Source organism: Budorcas taxicolor, chromosome 21 (assembly GCF_023091745.1).
Source record: "Budorcas taxicolor isolate Tak-1 chromosome 21, Takin1.1, whole genome shotgun sequence".
NCBI lineage: Eukaryota > Metazoa > Chordata > Mammalia > Artiodactyla > Bovidae > Budorcas > Budorcas taxicolor.
Genome location: NC_068930.1, coordinates 68770630 through 68790600, shown reverse-complemented (window position 1 = coordinate 68790600; position 19971 = coordinate 68770630). Strand labels below are relative to the sequence as shown.

Here is a 19971-nt window from a genome sequence, read left to right as displayed (position 1 = left end):
CCCCGCCCCGCCCCCGAGCCCCGAACTGGTCCTCGTGCGGCGCAGGACGACAGGTGCCGCGGAGCCGAGCCCTGCGCAGCAGCTGGGCGCTCAGAGCCGCGCTCCCAGCCCCACCATGGGCAACAGCGCGGGCCGCAGCGACTTCGAGTGGGTCTACACGGACCAGCCTCACACGCAGCGGCGCAAAGAGATGCTCGGTGAGCGCGGGCCCCAAGTGGGGACAGCCCTGGGGCCGTGTAGTGTCCCAGGTCAGCCCGAGCCCGGGGAGGCGTCGCTCCTGCGCGGCCCGGATGCCCAGCAGGCCTTCCCCGACCTCTGCTTCAGAGGGTGGGGGCTCCACTCCCCGTCCGGCAGCTTCCCCGGCCCAGGGTCCCCAGCTCCGGTCTGAGACTCCCTTCGCGTCTCTGCCTCTGTCCCGGGATTGGGGACCCGAGGACCCGAGCCCAGATCCGTACGTCGGGGGAACGCGTCTCGGCTACTCCATCCCGGCTGTGGGACGGGAGCCCCTCCCGGGACTCGAGGCGCACAGGTCAGCCCCAAGGACTGTCTTTGTGAGGGATGCGCCGCCCCCGCCCCGCGAAGGCAACTCCGTGGCCACCTGTCGTCCGCCGCACCCTGGGCTCCCCTGTGCGCCAAGCGCCAGGTCCCAGCGGCCCCGCCCGAGAGGCCCCAAGCCCAGCCCCAAAACCGGGCTTTAGGGCACAATGAACGCCTGGAAGGAAGCAAAGCTGAACGAGAGACAACTTATCTGAAAACAAACAAACAACAAACAGAGGTTTACCAGAGTCTGTCCTTTAATTTTGTAGCCCAGTGTCCAGTGGCCCCTCTCTGTTATGTAGTGTCCTGGAAAGTCATTTTTACTTACTTGGTCACCCGTCCTGTGGACTCACCCACCCTGCGGGCTCCATCAGCCTCTCAGAAGGACCCAGAATGTACGGTTCCTTCTCCCACGATAAGGGGTTCAAGGACTCGCACCTGCAGAGCCGCTTCTGCTCAGTGCCACCAAGTCGCCTTTGCAGCCGGCTTCCAGGTGAACACGGTCCCCCTCCCTAAAGTCGGTCACCATTCCACACCCTCACCCACACCTGCAGTTGGCAAAAGTCTTTAATCTTTGCCAAACAGGTTGACAAAACAATACTATTTCATTACGACTTTTATGTTTGATTTGATGATTGCTTTCAATGTCTAATTGGTCATTTAAATTTGTGTTTTGCTTTCTCTTGGGTTGGAGTTTTGCTTGCTGGGTTGTTCGAGCTCTTTGTATCGAAGTTTTTAACCCTTAGTCATAAATACAATGCATTGCAAATCTTTTTCCCTTTATAATCACAGGAGCTTTTTTTTTTTTTTAATGCATTTGAATGAATTGGATTTTTTTCTTCAGATTTTTCTCTTTTGTGTCTTCCTGCTCCACCCCAAGACTAGGGAAGTATCTTCCTATTCCTTTTAAACCTTTGAGACACCGGATGCACTGAGTGGTTAATGCAGGGCTCTGCCCTGCTGTTGCTGGGGTTCCAGGGCCTGGAGACCCCTGGGTGGGTCTGTGGGTCTGTGGTTTTCTCCTGTGAGGTGAGCGATAACCCTGCACTGTGTGTGGCCCCAGCGGGGGCAGCATCGTCTGCTGCACTTGCGAACCTCCTGCAGGTGGCTCAGAGGGTCCTGCTGGGCTGTGTCTCCTTCCCCTTCCTGGGCTCTCCCCGCTGCCCACCCCCCTTACAGGACTCACTGCACACCTGGCCCCAGGTGGAGAAGGCTGGGAGATGTAGCCTGGCCCACAGAGCTGCTTGTAGGGATGCAGACACTCTGGACTACAGCCTTACTTCCCCAGTCTGCATAATGGGCACAGTCATCCTTTCTGGCAGAGTGGGTATAAGGATAAAAGGAGATGTTGAGTGAGAAGGTGCTCCAGTGTGTTACCCAGCAAGCCAGGATGTGGAGAAGGACTCCTCTCTGAAGAGAGAAGCCACAGGCCCTAGAACCAATCCAGGAAGCATCCTGGACAGGATGGCTGGGAACCCTGGAAGACCTAGAGAAGAGGGCGGCCACTTGGGCCAGGGCGGGGACAGCACAAGTTCTCAAGGGCTGACTCTCCAGGGCGCTTTGCAGATTCCCATTCTGCAGTGGGTGCTGCGGGTTTCTCCCCACACAGCCAGTTTTGAGCTAACGAACTTGGAATGTGTCTTCCTCCCTCCCTCCCAGGCATTGCACTCACGGTTCCTCCACCCCGAGTCCTTCCTGCCTGCCCTATTCGTTCAAGCTCAGCTCTCTCTCCTGCAGGAACAGCCTCCTCCTGGCCTGGGTTGGGGGAGGGTGTTCCCATGGGATTCCCCTTCCAGCCCATCAGGTCTTTATCTCTTGGAGGCAGGTTTCCAGACCTAGAAGGTTTGTAGACCTTGATTTTGAGCCAGGACCACACCCACTCATCAGCTTTGTGACGCTGGGTGGGTCAATAAGCAGATGAAGAAACTGAGGTCTGATTGAGTTAAACGGGTTCATCATAGTGCTTCCTTTGTGGAGATGTTGTGCAGATTAGATGAGGTGGGGGGAAGTGTTTTGCCACCACTCAATCAGAAAGGCTCCGTGATTTCCCCAAGGACCGGGAGTGAGTGCTCTTCCATCTCTGTTTTCCTCTTTTCTTCCATCTGCTGTTTCCCAGCCTGAGAAAAACCCTACATTTAACTGTCAGCCTGTCTTTACAGGGGAGGCCCCAGAGTGGGGCTCAGAGAGGGGAAGTGACTTGCCCAGGGCCACACAGCTTAGAGGCCACAGAGGCCAAGTTGGTGTTCAGGCAGGGATGTGCCCCAGGCCCAGCCAGCTCCCTGGGGGCCACTGGATGCTCCTAAAGAGCCTCACCTCTTGGAGTCGTGCCTGCATGCTAAGTCACTTCAGTCTGTCTGACTCTTTGCAACCCCATGGACTGTGGCCCTCCAGGCTCTTTGGTCCACAGGATTCTCCAGGCAAGAACACTGGGATGAGTTGCAGTTTCCTCCTCTAGGGGATCTTCCCAACTCAGACATCTCTTACATTTACTTGCATTGGTGGGCGGGTTCTTTCCCACCAGGGAAGCTCAATCCTGGAGTCGGAACCCAGGAAGTCCCTGCGTAGAGCCAGCCGCGGTGCTCTTTGTGCAGGACCAAAGTCCACCTCCAGATCCTGCCTGGACGAAGGGGACATGCCTCTCAAGTCAGGGCTGAGGTTCCGCGAGCTACGAGGGCAGAAGCAGAGAGCCAGTAGGAGCTCTGTCCTGTCGGAGATCAGAGCCCAAGCCAGGCACGCCCAGAGGAGTAAGAGGCAGCGTTTGAATTTGTCTTTTCCAAAACAAATAGCTTTGTGATTTGTGTGTGTGTGTGTGTTTTATTTATGAAAGGGCACACACATAGTTAAAAAAAATCAAATAATCAAAAAATAATCCAAGGAAGTAAGGCTCCGGCAATTGTTGGCTTATTTGCTTAGGAAAAGCCTTTGCTGGGGCTCTCTCAGTGGCAAGTGGCTAAGCCCAAAACTGCACTGGCTGACAAGCTCAAGGGAATTCATGGAGACCACAAGAGAGGAGGGCAGGCTGGCCACAGGGCTCTTCTCTCTGTCCCTGATCCTGCCTGACCCGCCTTCTCCATGTCTGCCAGGCGGGCTGCAGCCTGCGTCCACCCAGCTCCGAGATCCCACAGAGGGAGCAGGTGCCTCCCTCCCATTCTGCCCTGAGCAGTGCGTCCTCCCCTTGAGCCAGCTCACCTCTGGCCAGAGCTGTGAGTCCTCTGATTAGCCAGTGGGCAGGGGCTGTGATGATGGGCAAGCCACACAGCATCACATTGTGAGGACGGAGGGAAGGGGTGTTGTGCTCCAGCGAAGTTGGCTGGGAAGGGAGGGGCGCTTGGGTACATGGCCACACAGACAGTGAGTGATCCCTAGGGCCCTGTTTGACCTAACTGTGTCCTTCCTGGCTCGAATCCTCCAAGGCAGCGGTCCCCAACCTTTTCAGTACCAGGGAACGAGTTTCATGAAAGACAGTTTGTCGTTGTACCTGGGGTGGGGTGGGGTTTGGGGATGATTCACGCGCGTGACATTTCTTGTGCACTTCACTGCTTTTATTATTACATCAGCTCCACCTCAGATCATCAGGCATTAGATCCTAGAGGTTGGGGGCCTCTGCTCCAAGGGTTTCCCTTCCTAAAAATCTCATCTCTGCGTTGACACCCCAGTACTCTGGTACCCTTTCTCCCTAGCCCCTGCTCTCTGACCACTCAGTGGAATAGAGCTAGCCCTCCATCTGCCCGTCTCGTGGTTTTTGCAAACGCTGCGTCCTCTGCTTGAACGCTCTTTCCTACTCCACCTACTTCTAGGATTCCTTCAGGTCTCAGACTAGACGTCCCTTTCTCAGAAACAGTGGCTGATAGTACGTGTGCACACACACATTTCGTTTGGAAATAAATCATCAGTTAACTGGGGGAAATGAAAGTCCCTGATTTGCGAATTGGCACTTGTCAGTGTTTGTAACTATTTCCATCATGGCCAGTTTCAAACTGCCAACAGGCATCGCTGCCCACGTTGCTGGGGAGACAGGAGCTTACTTGGGGTGTGACAGAGTCAGGCGTGGGCTGGTGGTCTACAGCACAGTCTACCCCACCCTTGCTTCCCAGCTACCCCTCCCTTGTCCTGCCTTGGAGTACTGTGCACTCTTACCTCAGGACCTTTGCTCCCATCTGTAAATCTGCTTTGGCTTGTGGGATGATAGCTTTAATTGTCCCACTCTTCCACTCAACTCTGAGCTTCCCGAGGGCAGGGCAGGGTCAGCCCACCTCCCCCTGTGCCTGTCCCAGCGAGGCTGCAGGAGGCAACAGGGACCTACAAAATCTTGAGCCATCTCTAGTCCCACCTGCCAGGACCATCCAGGGGCTTTATCCCCTTTCCAGCAATGCCCAGGTGGCGCTGTGGTAGAGAACCCACCTGCCAATGCAGGAGACATAAGAGACACTGGTTCGGTCCCTGGGTTGGGAAGATCCCCTGGAGGAGAGCTTGGCACCCCACTCCAGTGTTCTTGCCTGGAGAATCCCATGGGCAGAGGAGCCTGGTGAGCTACACAGTCCATAGAGTCTCAAAGAGTCAGACAGGACTGAAGGGACTTAGCCCACAGCTGTGCCAGGGAACACGGGGCATACAGCTTAATCCTTGCCCCTGGGGAGCAGGAAGCCCTGTCTTTTCACTTAGGACATTTTTTTCATTTTTTCCTCTCCTCCTCCCCACTTTTTAAAATTTAATCTTACAGACATTTGCATCTTTTTTGCATTTTTTTTTTTTAATGCAGGGCGGGACTCTGGGAGGTTAGGCACCCTGCCCAAGGTCTCCCGGCCAGCCAGAGCTGGGCTTAGGACAAGTCTCTAACCTGGGGACACAGCCCACATCTCTGTCCCACCCTCTTCTCCACCCAGGACCTGAGAAGAGGCTGTCCCCCGTCCAGTCCCTGGCACGTGACTCGTGGGCAGGCTCCAGCTCACGTGGCCCCTTCCTCTCATTCTTTCCGACCTCTGTACTGATGTATGTGCTGTGCCTCCCTGCCTGGCCTGCTTCTAACCCGCATTCTTTAATTTGTACCCACTTTTATGAGGCATGATTTACATGCCATAAAATGCGCTCATTATAAAGACACAGTCCAGCGATTTTTAGTGAGGTTACACAATCGAGTTTAGAGCGCTCCCCTCACCCCGGAGGGTCCAGGACCACTTGCAGTCACTATCCTGGACCCAAATCCCGATTCCTGTCCTGCGAGTTCCCGCCTGAGGGTCACGGGGCCTGGTGTGCGTCCTCTCCTGGCACACCCTCCTCGGGACACACTGTGCCCCCCGAAGTGCGACGCCTAGCCTGGCTCAGCCCAGGAGCCTCTCCCGCCTCGGGATCTGGGGTGAGCTTTGGCAAATATTTGTCAATGAATCAGGAGCAGGTTCAGCGGGAAGCAGGTGAGGGGGTGGGGTCGTGACTCCTGGAGGTGCTCTGGGCCCCTTCCCCCGTCCTCCCCCCCCACCCCCAGTGCCTCCCACACTGACCAGACAGGCCTGGCTTTGCCTTTTGGCTCCGAAACCGAAACCCAGGTGGGAGAGACAGGGCTGGGGGTTGGGGGGACGGCTTAACAGAGCCGCAGAGAAGCCGTGCAGGAGGGAGGGGTGGAGAGGGCTGGGGCGCCTTTGTCCAAGAAGCCTTCGGAAGCAGGACCGCTTGGCTCTGTGTGTGTGTGTGTGTGTGTGTGTGTGTGTGTGTGTGTAGGGGGGGAGGGAAGGCACCACTCCCGGAGCAGCATGTGGGGGGCAGCAGGGAATTGACAGACATCAGGGAATGTTCGAGACTAGGGAGCACCCGGTGGGGAAGGGACCCCTCCACCCGGAGCTAGTGGGACCATCGTGGCACTTGACATCCCTGGGGGAAGTGGTCTGTCAGGGAGAAGACCTCACGGCCGGCCAGTCGGCAGGGCCGAGGTGGGGGCCTGGGGACCACCCTCGGTGCCCAACCCCGGTGCCCGCAGAGGGTGAGGACCTTGCAGCCTTCCCTGCCCGCTGCCACCTGGCACAGCAGGGTTTGTCAGGAAAGCTTCTGGGAACAGCCAGGTGGGCATCCACGGGAGACTGCTCTGTGGGGTTGCAGTGGACCCCGGGCCCAACTGGGTCCTCCCCACAGGCTGCTCCTCCGCTGGGCCCTCGGGGCCTTGTGAACAAGTCCGCCATGCATGTACATGTATGTAACACGTGCAAGTTCCCATCACCGGCTCCCCGACGCCTCAGGGCCTGCGGCCTCCTCCCTCTTGCACGCTTGTTGCCCCTTTGCCGCGGGGAAGACCCCCACCCCCGGGTGCTTATAGCCCGGGACTGTCAGAGCAGGCGCCTTAGGGAGGGAGAGTGAGGAAGCTGGCCCAGAGAGGGACAGGGGCTTGCCCCAGGGCGCACAGCAGCCGGGCTGAGTCAGGCTGCTGTGTGGCTCTCCTGAATGCGGACCTGGGTTTATCTCTGGGCACTGGGTCCTGATGACTGCAGCCCAGCTTCAGGAAACAGCCCCTCTGGGACTGAGGGGTCCTTGGGGACAATGAAGGAGACAGAGAAAATCAGCTGTGGTGGAGCCTCTGTGTGCCCGTCTCTAAGATGGGGGCCCGGTGCCCTCCTAGGCGGACTGGTGAGGCCCGAATGAGTAAGTGTGTGTCAGACGCTGAGCACGTTTCACCTGCCGAGGTCCAGTTCCACACCCAGGCCCCGGCTCGCATCCAGCAGGCCCAAAGTCAGGGGTCCTGAGGTCAAGTCTCACTCTGTTGGCCTTGCCCCGCCTTGCCCGGACCCTTCCCTGGGCCCCCATCCCTCCTCCTGTGTCGTGCCTGGACAGTGTGCCTTCCAGCAGTGACTGCTGTTCATAGTCCGCGCCTTGGGCCCCACCTGAGCAGCTGCTGGAAAGCCATTGCATGGGTCTGCTTCCAGGTGGCAGTCCGTGCCCGGCTCCAGGCTGCCCGACTGGACCAGAGAACCCTGAGGCACGTGTGTCCTTAGCCAGCTTCTGCGGTGCTCTGCGCGGGAGGCCCGGGTGGGCAGGTTTCCCCTGCTGTCAGCTGAGATCGCCCGGGGCGGGGGTGGGGGGGGGCGGGCAAAGCCTGGTCAGACTGGGCCAGGGCTCTGCTTTGGGGGCTGCTGGACGCTCTTGTCCTCCTCCTCAGGCTTCACTCCTCTCCTGGGACCTGGAGAGATGGAGCCAGTGTCTCTCCCCTCCCCGGCCGCACCCCTGAGCCCTGGAAGAGGAACCCCTTGGTCAGGCCAGCTCCCCTACCCCGGCCTTCTCCATGACCTCGCCCCGCACCTCCATCCCCTCTTTCGGCCGTCACCCCGCCCCCTCTCCCCCATCTCGACCCCCCAGCCAGCTCTCTCCCCCCTTGCCCTCACTCGGCCTCACCTTCTCACCTTGCTCCCTGCCCACACAGCTCCTGCTGGGGTCCCCAGGGGCCTTGCTAAGTCCAGCAGGCGGCTGTCCTGCCTTCCTTTCTCTGACCCTCTTTGACCCCCGCAGTGGGACACCCCAAGCCCACAGCTACAGCTATAGCTATCCAGAATCTGACTGTGCCCAGTGACCTCGTTAGGCCTGCGTGGCTGGAGGTCCCCAGAACGTCTTCTCGGGGAGGACCCCAAGCCTCCCAAGCTCCCCTGGGGCCCGGAAGCCCTGGCATTGAACAGGTTCAATGTTTGCTGTTCCACCTGTCCAGCAGGCGGTAGATGGCGAGTGAACCAGCATGACCCGCTCACCAGTGCTGTGCAGGTTGGTCCAGAGTTGCTCCAGTTCAGTTGCTCAGCTGTGTCCGACTCTGTGACCCCATGGACTGCAGCACGTCAGGCTTCCCTGTCCATCACCAACTCCCGGAGCTCGCTCACACTCATGTCCATTGAGTCAGTGATGCCATCCAACCATCTCATCCTCTGTCGTCCCCTTCTCCTCCTGCCTTCAATCTTTCCCAGCATCAGGGTCTTTTCCAATAAGTCAGTTCTTCGCATCAGGTGGCCAAAGTATTGGAGCTTCAGCTTCAGCATCAGTCCTTCCAGTGAATATTCAGGATTGGTTTCCTTTAGGATGGACTTGTTGGATGTCCTTGTTGTCCAAGGGACTCTCCAGAGTGGCCCCACTTAGATGGTGCCTTTCTGGGGTCTTTACTGAAGGCTGAGTCTGTTCAGTGAGGCCTCCCAACTGTGCCACCCTTGGAATCTGCTGCCCGCCCGCCCCCAGCCGCTCTGAACCCTCACAGGGTCTCTCCGGGTCCCCCTTGGGCTGTAGCACTTGCTCTGCCCATCCCCCCGTCTCTGTGGTCTGGGCGGGGCTCTGGGCAGCCGGAGGTGATCTGGAGCTTGGCCCCTTCCCAGATTGCCCCTGAGCTGCCCAGCATCTAGCTTGTGCGTTGACCGTTTTCCCATCGCTTCTGGCAGGACGGCCAGGCCCAGTGGTGTAGTGGTCTGGGAGGCTGCCTGGAGCGGCCTGTTCTCACAGGTTAAAGCAAGTCTGGGGCCAGATCGGCTTCCACCATCAGCCCATGGCCCTAAGGGTCAGAAATTGCACGTTTTTACTCTCAGGTCTGGAAACTGTTTAATAACAACAGTAGTAACAGCTCCTGGGGCTCTGAGCTGTCATCCTGGGATCGCCACAGTCTGGATGTGGGCGGCGGTGGGGAGCAGGCATCACCCCCATTTCCCGGATGCGGAGACCTAGGCCGGGGCAGTGTGTGTCCAGGACTTGGTTGGCCAGGGTCGGGGGCTGGGGACCAGGCACTCCCGCCCGTGTTGGGGCTGCGGTCAAGCTGAGGGCAGCTGGGTCCTTGAAGAACTGTCAGGAAAGCAAGAAGGGGGTGCCAGGCCAGGCCGGGGTGACCCCCAGGGTGCTGCCCTTTGTTCCACTCATGCAGGACTTACTGGCCTTGTTTGACAAACGGGACACTGGAGGCTCCCCATTCAAGGTCACAGCCCTGGGCTCTGAGTGGCACAGGAGTGGCCTGTTCGTGAGCCTGGATCCCTGAGCTGGGGTTTTGGTCCCTGCTGGCCCAGAACTTGCCAGGCTGTGCTTACCTGAAACAGGTGTGGCCTGCCCCGCCCTGCCCCGGGCCTGGCCTCCTTCCAAGGGGAACGGCGGCCGGGGGTGGGGGGCGGCCCTGTAGAGGCTGGTGGCCTCTGGCTACCTGAGTCAGCTCCCAGGTGTGCCCAGGCAGGTAAGGGCCCAGTCCCTGCTTGCTCAAGGAGGGAGGCTGGTGCCCAGAGACCCGCCCCTCCTGGTCGGGAGACTGATGGAGCCCAGCGGGGCCTGTGGTCCCAGCCTGACATCCGGATGCGAAGGCCGGGGACCTTGCATTTGATGAAATGCAGGCCTGGCTGCGGGTGAGAGGTCGCAGGCGTGTCCTTCTGGCCCCGGCTGTCACGCAGATGCCTCTTCCTCCCCTGCTCTACCCCGCCGTGGCCACTGGATCCCCTCCCCAGGCCTCTCAGCCCCCCACCGGAGGCACTCATCTTCCTGGGGAGCACTGAGGCCCACTCTCTGACATGTCCCTGCTCACCCTGACCCCCTCTCAGGGCTGGAACGAGCTGGAACGAGGCCTGCCCCCTGCACCCACTCCTGAGTGGGTCCCACACCCCAGCTCCCACCCCCTGGCTGGGTCCTTGGTCTCGCTGGCCCTGCTCGGCAGGGTGATGCTGGGCGCATGCCATGCTGGCTGGTCCGCCTTGGCCAAGGCGGGCGGGCCGTGCAGCCCTCGCTGGACAGGGGCAAGCGTGCGTGGCCGCTGTGCCCAGCGCCAGGCCGGGCAGAGGAGGGCCCCGAGGCCTTGAGGGCCGCTGAAGCCCCGGGCTTTCTTCATCCGCCGTCCAGCTGCTGCGAGCCTCCTAGGGCTGCAGACACACTTGTCCTCTCAAGGTCCTGGAGGTCCGACGCCTGACCTGGGCCTCATGGGGCTGCAGTCTCTTCCGTGGTCACTGGCCAGGGAATCTGTCTCCCAGCCTTTTGAGCTCCCAGAGCCGCCTGTTTCCCTTGACTCACGGCCCCTCCATCGTCACAGCTAGCGAGGGAGATGGAGACCTTGAGCATCCCCGAACCTCTTCTCCTGAAGGCTGCCCCGCTGTCCCTAGCCTGGCGTGACGCTGAGCTGCTGGGATAACCCAGATGCTCCTTGCTGTCGTGAGGTCCACAGACCTCACGTGGAAGTGGGGAGTAGGAGGTGGGCATCTTTGGGGGCGCTGTTCTCTGCCCTCCCAGTTGCCAGCCTCCCCCCCCCCCCCGCCACCTTGGGAGCTGGTTTCAGGCGGCAGGGCCTTGTTCTCCTGTCCTGCCCCTTCTTCTGCCCGCCTGGGGCAGCAGGCATCACATGGAGGCCTCTGGCCTTCGTGGGGAAGCCAAGTGGCCTCCCACAACAGGGGGACGACTCATGTGGCTGCCGCTGGGCCACGTGGGCAGGCCTGGGAGGAAGTGCCCACTGGCCTAATCCCACCAACCCCATCCCCGGCATCCCCGTCTGCGGGCAGCACCCTGGTTGTTGGTCTGTTAAACCTGCCGGGTCTCCACGTGTTGGCCGCTCGTCACACAGATTAATCTGGGTGCCTGCTCCCAGCCAGTCAGCCCAAGCCTCCGTGCCTTATCTATCCATCCTCCCAGTGGCCTGTTTATGGTTCAGAAACAAACCCTTGGAGCTGAGGTAACCTGCTTGGAGCTGGGATTTTTTTTAACTTTTTTTATATTGTGGAAAGCTATAACACAGAGTTCGCCATCCTAACCATGTGTGCTGTGCTTAGTTGCTCAGTCGTGTCCGACTCTTTGTGACCCCAGGGACTGTAGCCGGCCAGGCTCCTCTGTCCATGGGGATTCTCCAGGCAAGAATACTGCAGTGGGGAGTCCATCCCTTCTCCAGGGGATCTTCCTGATCCAGGAATGGAATGAGGGTCTCCTGCATCACAGGCGGATTCTTTACCAGCTGAGCCACCAGGGAAGCCCTGCTTTAACTGTGTGTAACGCGTGTGATTTGGTGGCGTGAATTCACAGTGTGGTGTAGCCATCACTCCTATCTCCAAACCTTTCTCCTGACTCCAGACAGAGACACTACACCCCTTCCCGGTCACGGCCCGTCCCCCTGCACCCACCCGCCCTGGCAGCCTCCGCTTTCTGGCTTTGTACACTTGCCTATTCTAGATATTTCACTTAGATGGAATCATACAGTTTGTGGCCTTTGGTTGCTTTCACTCTGCGTAATGTCTTCAAAGTTTATCCATGTTGTAAGTCGCCTGGGTCAGTCCTTTATTCCTGTGTTTGGAGGAGGACGTGGTGGTAGTTTATTCGGGAGTCAATTCCCAGGAGCAGGATTAAGGACGCTGACATTGTGAAGTGGGGAAGTGGGAAAGTCAATATAAGGACTTTTTATTTTTCCCGTAGCCCCCAACTTTACTATTTGAATATTTGCAACTCTGACTCTATACATAAGTTTTAATTTCTTACAAAACTCTACATTCCATATTGCTAGGCCACTTTGCTCTCCATCTTCCATCACATTTTCATCAAGAGGTATTTCCCCAAATGACAACCGGCCTGATTGTGTGCTTGCTGTTGTTGTTCACTTGCTAAGTTGTGTCTGACTCTTTTGACCCCATGGACGGTCACCCACCAGGCTCCTCTGTCCATGGGATCTCCCAGGCAAGAATACTGGAGTGGGTTGCCATTTCCTTCTCCATGTAAGGATTTTTTAAATTGAAGTATAACTGACCTATAACATTATATTTATATTAGCTTCAGGTATACAACATAATGATTAAAAAAACTTTCTAAATGGAAATATAGTTGATTTATAATGTGTTAGTTTCATGTATACAGTAAAATGGTTCAGTTCTGTACATATACACATATATAAATATATACATATTATTTTTTTACATTCTCTTCCATTATAGATTATACAAGATATTGAGTATAGTTCCTTGTGCTGCACAGTAGGTCCTTGTTGATTATCTATTTTATATATAGTTACGTGGATATTTTAATCCTAAACACCTAATTTATCCCTCCCCTGAACACAATGATTTCATATATTCCAAAATGACTCCCATAAGTCTAGTTAACATCTGTCATCTTATAGTGTTACAATTTTTTATCTTGATGAGTTCTTGGATAACGAATTCTTTTTTTCCAGTTTTGAGATGTAATTCACAGATAGCATCTTATAAGTTTAAAGTGTGCAACATAATGGTTTGATATGTGTATATAGTGCAAAATGATTACCATAGTAAGTTTAGTTACATGGGATGACAAGTTCTTGATGAGAACTTTCAAGACCTGCTTCTGTGACAACTTAGAAAGATGTAATACAGTATGACTAAATGTAATCAGCATTCTGGGAGTTACATTCCTATGTCCTGCTTGTTTTAGAACTGGAAGTTTCATTCCTCCCTGAGGCCGAATAATATTCTATTGTGTGGCTGGACCTCATTTTTGTTTATCTGCTCGTCAGTTAATGGACACTTGGGTTGTTCTTACTCTCTGGCTGTTGTGAACAGTTCTCTGAACATGGGTGTGCAAGTATCTATTTGTGTCCCCGAATTTGAATTCTTTAGGAGTGGAACTGCTTGGTCGTATGGTTAATTCCATTTTTTTTATGAAAAAAAAATATTTTTTTTGACCGAGTTATGCAGCATGTGGGATCTTAATCTCCAGCCAGGGACTGAACCTGGGCCCCTGCAATGGGAGCGTAGAGTTCCAGCCACTGGAGCACCGGGGAAGTCCCTGGTTGATTCCATTTTCGACTTTACGAGGAACCACCCGACCGCTCTCCCCAGTGGCTGCGCCGTTGTGTTCCTACTGGCAACATACAGACAAGGATCCCTGTTTCTCCGCAGCCCTGTTGTTTTCTGAGTTTAGCTGTCCTAGCGGCTCGGAGTCGGGACCGCACTGAGGTGCTGGTGGCACCCCTGGTGACTGACGATGTTGAGCATCTTCTCGCGTGCTTAGAGGACCAGGTACACATCTTTGGAGAAATGTCTGTTCAGGTTCCTTTGCCCATTTTTCACTGGGGCTGTTTGTCTTTTTGTTTGGGGTTGAATGAGACCTTTATATATTATGGTTATTAAGGCCTCTTTCCAGAGCTGGAATTCGAATGTGTTATGAACGCTGCTCCCTTCCAACCCTACCTGGGGATGCTGTGGTCCTTGGGGGCCCGTTAAGCAGGGCTGAGATTTATCGTCCGTCCTGGGCTTGCTTGCGCTTTCCCAGGTTCAGCTTTGACACTGTGCTGTGACCACCATTCTTTTGGACCTGATTAGGTGGTGTCCTTGGCGGATTCAGGGAGAGCTCTCTGGATCAAAGGACCCAGGCAGTTGTGCAAGGTTTGGAAGCGGCCAGAATAAGAACAGGGGTTGGGGCAGGAGGGCTTCCCTGGGGCTCAGTGGTAAAAAAGTAAGTGAAGGCTGCGCAGTAGTGTCCAACTCTGCGATTCCATGCACTGTAGCCTGCCAGGCTCCTCTGTCCATGGGATTCTCCAGGCCAGAATACTGGAGTGGGTAGCCGTTCCTTTCTCCAGGGGATCTTCTCAGCCCAGGGATCGAACCCAGGTCCCTCACACTGCAGGTGGATTCTCTTAGCATCTGAGCCACCAGGGAAGCCCAAGAACACTGGAGTGGGCAGCTTATGCCTTCTCCAGGGGATCTTCCTGACCCAGTGGTCGGACTGGGGTCTCCTGCACTGCAGGCGGACTCTACCAGCTGAGCTACCGGGGAAGCCCCAGTGGTAAAGACTCTGCCTGCCAATACAAGAGATATGAGTTCCTGGTCCCGGAAGATGGTACACGCCGTGGAGCAACTAAGGCTGTGCACCACAAGTACTGGACCTCTGCTCTAGAGCGCGCAGACTGCAACCACGGAGCCCGCGCTCTGCAAAGAGAAGCCGCCGCAATGAGAAGCCTGGCACCACGACCAGAGGGCAGCCCCTGTTGATCCAATTAGAGAAAAGGCCTCGTAGCAACGAAGACCCAGCACAGCCCCAAATAAGTAGAATTGTATATTAAAAAAATAACAGGGGGCAAGGGTATGATATTCAGACCCCACCCTGGCCCCCGGCCAGCTCTCTTGAGGCCGAGTGTAGCGTGACTGCTCACTTGCCTGGAGCCCAAACCACTAGTTGCCGGGTGAGGTGACAGCTCGGTGGGAGTGTTGCTGTGTAGGCAGCGGGGGTGTAAGTGCTGCCAGGGGGATTCTGTGGGCTTCCTGGGCAGAAGTTCCAGGACGTGGGGACCCCAACAGCCCCCCTCAGCATCTCCAGCCAATGCTAGCTGGCCTGCCATCAGGAGCCAGGACCAGTCTGGGGGATACATACCCTGCAAGGCACATCCGGCCCATGCGTGTCCCTCTGAGACTCGGAGGCCCAGGGAGGGTGGCACCATGGCCACCCAGCAAGATCAGGGCCGATCTCGAGACGGGCTTGTGGCGCCACTGCAGCTCAGGGAGGGGGACTTCGAGCGAGCTTCCCCCTTGATTGGACAGAATTCCTTGGCTCTCGTGTGTTTCACCTTGCATACCCCCAGGCACAGGCAGCTCGCCACCTCTAAAACAGTTGATTCCATTGCTGAGTGGCTCTGACAGGAAGTGCTCAAGGAAGGAGGAGCTGTCACCTGCTTCCCATTCTGAGCGCAAAAGGGAAGCGACTGCCTGGGTCACTCAGAGGGATGAGCAGGCCAGGATCTGACACTGGCCTGGCCAGTTCGAGTCAGGGCCCGGCCTCTGCTGCAGCCCTGGAGACCCTCTTCCCAGGCCAGCCTGAGGCCGCCCAGCTGCTGGCTGGGCAGGAGGGGTGGACACTGGGCACGCGGGAGTCGGGCACTGACTGTCGTAAGGGCGCCTGCATCCTCACTGGCCTCAATCCCCACCCGTGTGCCCCGGCACTAGCCCCACCTGAGGAACCCAGGGACAGAGCGGACCTGTGGAAGCGTGACTGTCCCCTCGAGCGCGTGTCGCCCCTCGCCTGTCCCTCCCGGGCTCTGGACACAGCGCCAGCCAGCTCGGCAGCCTTGCGCCTGGCCCTGCCCACCCTCCAGCCAAGCAGAGGTTTCCAGCAGGCGCTGCCCTCTAGACCTAAGGGCCCTGACTCCACCCTTTTCTCTCCTGGCTACTCCTGAAGGCCCGCCCCTGCCTGGGCAACCCCCACTGCATTGTGTTTTCCCTTTTCTGTTAAACAAAATACAGAAAAGTATAAATGGCATGGTAACAAACACCCACCACCCCACCCCAATACGCATATCCAGCGCTTTATCATGTTTCCTTCAGATCTTGTTTAAAAGGATTGAAGCACAAAGCCAGAGCCCTCCACGTTCCCCTCCCCCAGCTCCGCTGCCCCCTCCCAGGGCCCAGACAGTCTGCCGGTGGCCCCCCCTTGAAGACCCAACCACGCACAGCACCACAGTTCCTGGCAGCTGCTTTGATATTGGGTATCACGTTTCTGTGACCCAGGCTGACACCTGCTCTTTACTGAGGCTGGTGACCAAGACCCGGCACTCTGGGAAGTCTCCCCAGAGCCCCCTTGGGGTGGGGGGTGGAGGTGGGTCTGCAGGTGCACAGAGCTTGCAGGACTCTCTGCGTCACTGCCTGGGGGCATGATGGTGGAGCGGAGAGGTGGGGGGGCGGGGCTAGGAAGAGGGCAGGAAAAATGGGAGGAAGAAGGGGGAGGGGGGAGGGAGAAGGGGGAGGGGAGGGGGGAGAGGAAGACGGGGAGGGGGGAGAGTGGAAGGAGGGGGAAGGGGAGGAGGGAGAGAGGAAGGAGGGGGAGGGGAGGGCCGGCAGGGGGAGGGGAAGCAGGGGGAGGGGAAGCACGGGTTTGGGACCCAGGCGGCCAGTGCCCACCTCACCTTCTCCCCTGTCCCCCCTGCAGCCAAGTACCCGGCCATCAAGGCCCTGATGCGGCCGGACCCCCACCTCAAGTGGACGGTAACGGGAATGGTGCTGGTGCAGCTGCTGGCCTGCTGGCTGGCGCGGGGGCTGGCATGGCGCTGGCTCTTCTTCTGGGCCTACGCCTTCGGGGGCTGTGTGAACCACTCGCTGACGCTGGCCATCCATGACATCTCGCACAACACCGCCTTCGGCACGGGCCGTGCTGCCTGCAACCGCTGGTTCGCCATCTTCGCCAACCTGCCCATAGGCCTGCCCTACGCCGCCTCCTTCAAGAAGTATCACGTGGACCACCACCGCTACCTGGGCGGCGACGGGCTGGATGTGGATGTGCCCACGCGCTTCGAGGGCTGGCTCTTCTGCACTCCGGCCCGCAAGCTGCTCTGGCTGGTCCTGCAGCCATTCTTCTACTCACTGCGGCCGCTCTGCGTGCACCCCAAGGCCGTGACCCGCATGGAGCTGTGCAACGCCCTGGTGCAGCTGGCGGCCGACGCCACCATCTATGCCCTCTGGGGGCTCAAGCCCATGGTCTACCTACTGGCCAGCTCCCTGCTGGGCCTGGGCCTGCACCCCATCTCGGGCCACTTTGTGGCTGAGCACTACATGTTCCTCAAGGGCCATGAGACCTACTCCTACTACGGGCCCCTCAACTGGATCACCTTCAACGTGGGCTACCACATGGAACATCATGACTTCCCCAGCATCCCCGGCTGCAACCTGCCCCTGGTAGGTGGGGTCAGGGCAACGGCAGGCACCAGGGGGTGTGGGGGGCGCGAGGCGGGAAGGTGCAGGGAGGGTTTGGGGCTGCATTGTGGCCTCTTTTTCTCTCTTGCCGATCACGGGATGGCCACATTCTCCCTTGTGGTCTCCAGGGCAGGAGGAAAGGCCACAAGGCACACAGAGTGCCTGGCTGGAGAACAAGAAGGTGAATTCACGGTGGGCAGGGGCTCGAGGGGCATGTTACAGTTCAGACCTCTTGGTTTAATGCGACCCTGTTTGAGCACAGCGGTGATGGTCACGGGCTGGCTGTGTGTCTTGGGCCCACCCGCTGGCCCTCTCTGTGCCTCAGAGCGTGCCTGCAGCAGTGGCACTGGTGCGAGTGAAGCAACCCGCCTTTTGACCCCCTCCCTCCTCAGTTCTTGTCCCTGCCCTGCGACCCTCCAGGGCCCCCTCATGGCACAAAGAGGACAGAGAGCCTTGCCCTTTGTGACCCAAGGGGTCTGGCCGGAGCTGTCTCAGAGCGAAGCCTCCGGCCTGGGCTGGTGCCTCCGTCCTGGAGACCTGGGGCTGGAGAATGTCTAAAGCAGCAAGAGGGAGGCGGGAGGGGGAGGCCTTCTGCTCTGCTGCTGGCTGGTTAGAGCAGAGGTGCTGGTGCCCAGGGAGGCTGGAGGTTGCTGTGGTGGGAAGAGGGAGTGTGCGAGTCTGTGTGTGTGTCCCTGTGTGTTCACATGGTTCGGTGTGCCTGTACGTACATGCATGTCTGGGTGTGCATGTTCACCCACCCATGTGTGTCCGAGTGTGTGTGAGCACTGGTCTGGGTGTGCAGGTGTGTGGACCGTGCCCACCCAGTGGCTCCTCCACGGCACCGAGGTCCTGCTCTGTGCTGGGCACTGTCGCACCACAAGCCCGTGCGACATTTCAAGGTCATCATGCCCATTTCGTGGATGAGAAGGCAGAGGCTCAGGTTGGGGGGTGGTTCCCTGCTCCCAGGAAGCAGCAGAGCCAGACTCTTGACCCAAGACGCTCACAGGAGCATCTGGTGTCAGCTGTGACCCTTTACTCCTCCCAAACAAAGTCAAGGGCTCCCAGCTCCCGCCTTGCGGGTCCCCTCATACCCCGGAGGGCGCCCTCCTCCCCGCTCCCGTCCCATCTTCGGCTCTAAAGCAGGTCCTGTGCACCTGGCGCGTCCTAAGCGGGGGGGGGGGGGGGGGGGGGCGGGCGGGGCGGGGAAGGGGAGGCCTTTCCCGTGGTTGGCGAGCAGGGAGGTGCTGGTGTGGCTGTAGCTGCTGAGGCTGGAGCACTTCCTGGAGGAGGCGGGCTGAGGGTGTCAGATGCAGAGAGGGGCAGGGAGCTGGAGTGGGAAATGACAGGTACTGAGGCCAGAGAGGAGGGTGATGGGGTGAGAGCGTGGTGGGAGCCGAGGTCAGAGGAGAGTCTGCAGGTTCACGAGGGCATCTTGTGCCGGCACGGAGGCGCCGGGACAGACCGTGGTTCAGCAGGACTCAAGAACTCCGGCCCACCCCGGGGCTCCTGGATCGGAGACTTTGTGTGTGGGCCCCCGGGAAGGAGGGGAGTATGCATTTTAATTCCTCACCCTACTTGGGGCCGGGGGCTGGGAGAGGTCGGAGCTCAGCGCCTCCTGGTGCCAATGGCCCCTTCGCCTTCGGGCAGCGCCTGCGGCCTGCTGCTTGACTCAGCTGGAGGACACGGGTACCCTCAGCGCTGACAGGGCTGTGCGCGCGTGCATGTGCTCACGTGGTCTGTGTGCTCGCTCGTGTCTGCGTGCGTGCGTGCGTACGCGCGGCCTCTGACCCGCCCGTCCCTCCCCTGCAGGTACGGAAGATCGCGCCCGAGTACTACGACCACCTGCCCCAGCACCACTCGTGGGTGAAGGTGCTCTGGGATTTTGTGTTCGACGACTCCCTGGGGCCCTTCGCGCGGGTGAAGCGGGTGTGCAAGCTGGCGGAGAACCGCCTGTGAGCCCGACGGCCGGCCGGCGCCCTGGGGCCGTGCGCTCCGCTGCTGCCCCGCCCCGGCCGCTGGATGCAGGGCTGGCTGTCACCATCCCACGGCCTAGTGCCCAGAACTGGTTTGGCTGCATTTGGTTCCCGCGCCCTGAGCCACTGCTCTTTTACCCCGGGGCCCAGAGACAACACCTGGCGGCAGCGGGCATGGATGGCGGCTTGGGTTGTACATGGACTGGTGACCTCAGGCCGGCCCTCCTTTTCAGGGCTGGGCCTGACCCTGCCCTGGGCACTCTGCGCCTAGGGAGCAGTCCTCCGGCGTTCCCATGCCCTAAATTAAATCCAGCAGTGGTTTTCAAGTCCCCAGAGTCTGCTTCCCCGGCAGGGCCTGCTCTGTGCCCCCTGGTGGGGACCACACTGAGGCAGCATCCTGGCTGGCCCCAGGCATGGGCCAAGGTCCATGTGGCCCTTGGCCCATGCTCCTGCCTCAACCCGTCCCCCGCCCAGGTCTGCCTCACTCCTGCTCCAGCCTGAGCCCACACCCTCACCAGCTCAGGTGTGAAGCTGGAGAAGGGGTACCACGGGCTGGGGAGATGGCAGGTGGACAGGTGGCTGGACCGAGGGGTGACAGCCCACGTGAAGGGCAGGCTCTGATGGTGTCTCTAGGACTTGGGGCACAGCCTGTCCTGGCTAAGCCAAGGCTGATGGCACAGGTGAGGGGGGAGGCATCAGCAGCCCCTGGCCCAGGGAAGGGGCTGTGTTGGGATAGGGGTTTGGGTCTCCCAGAGGCAGGTAGGCAGCAGGAGGGTGCCCGGGTGAGGGAAATACAGCCCCCCTTGGAGATGTGAGGCTGGGGAGGCCGAGGACCACCCTGGGGGCAGGTGTGGTAGGGC

General features: G+C 58.6%; 1 protein-coding gene across 1 annotated transcript; it reads left to right on the top strand.

Annotated features, from left to right (window-relative positions):
• The first annotated feature begins 115 nt into the window (after positions 1 to 115).
• On the top strand, positions 116 to 19269 carry DEGS2 (delta 4-desaturase, sphingolipid 2). Its single transcript, XM_052659974.1, has 3 exons — positions 116 to 197; positions 16378 to 17120; positions 18948 to 19269. The coding sequence occupies exons 1-3, from the start codon at positions 116 to 118 to the stop codon at positions 19092 to 19094; spliced, it is 972 nt and encodes a 323-aa protein (XP_052515934.1). The 3' UTR covers positions 19095 to 19269.
• The last annotated feature ends 702 nt before the right edge of the window (positions 19270 to 19971 follow it).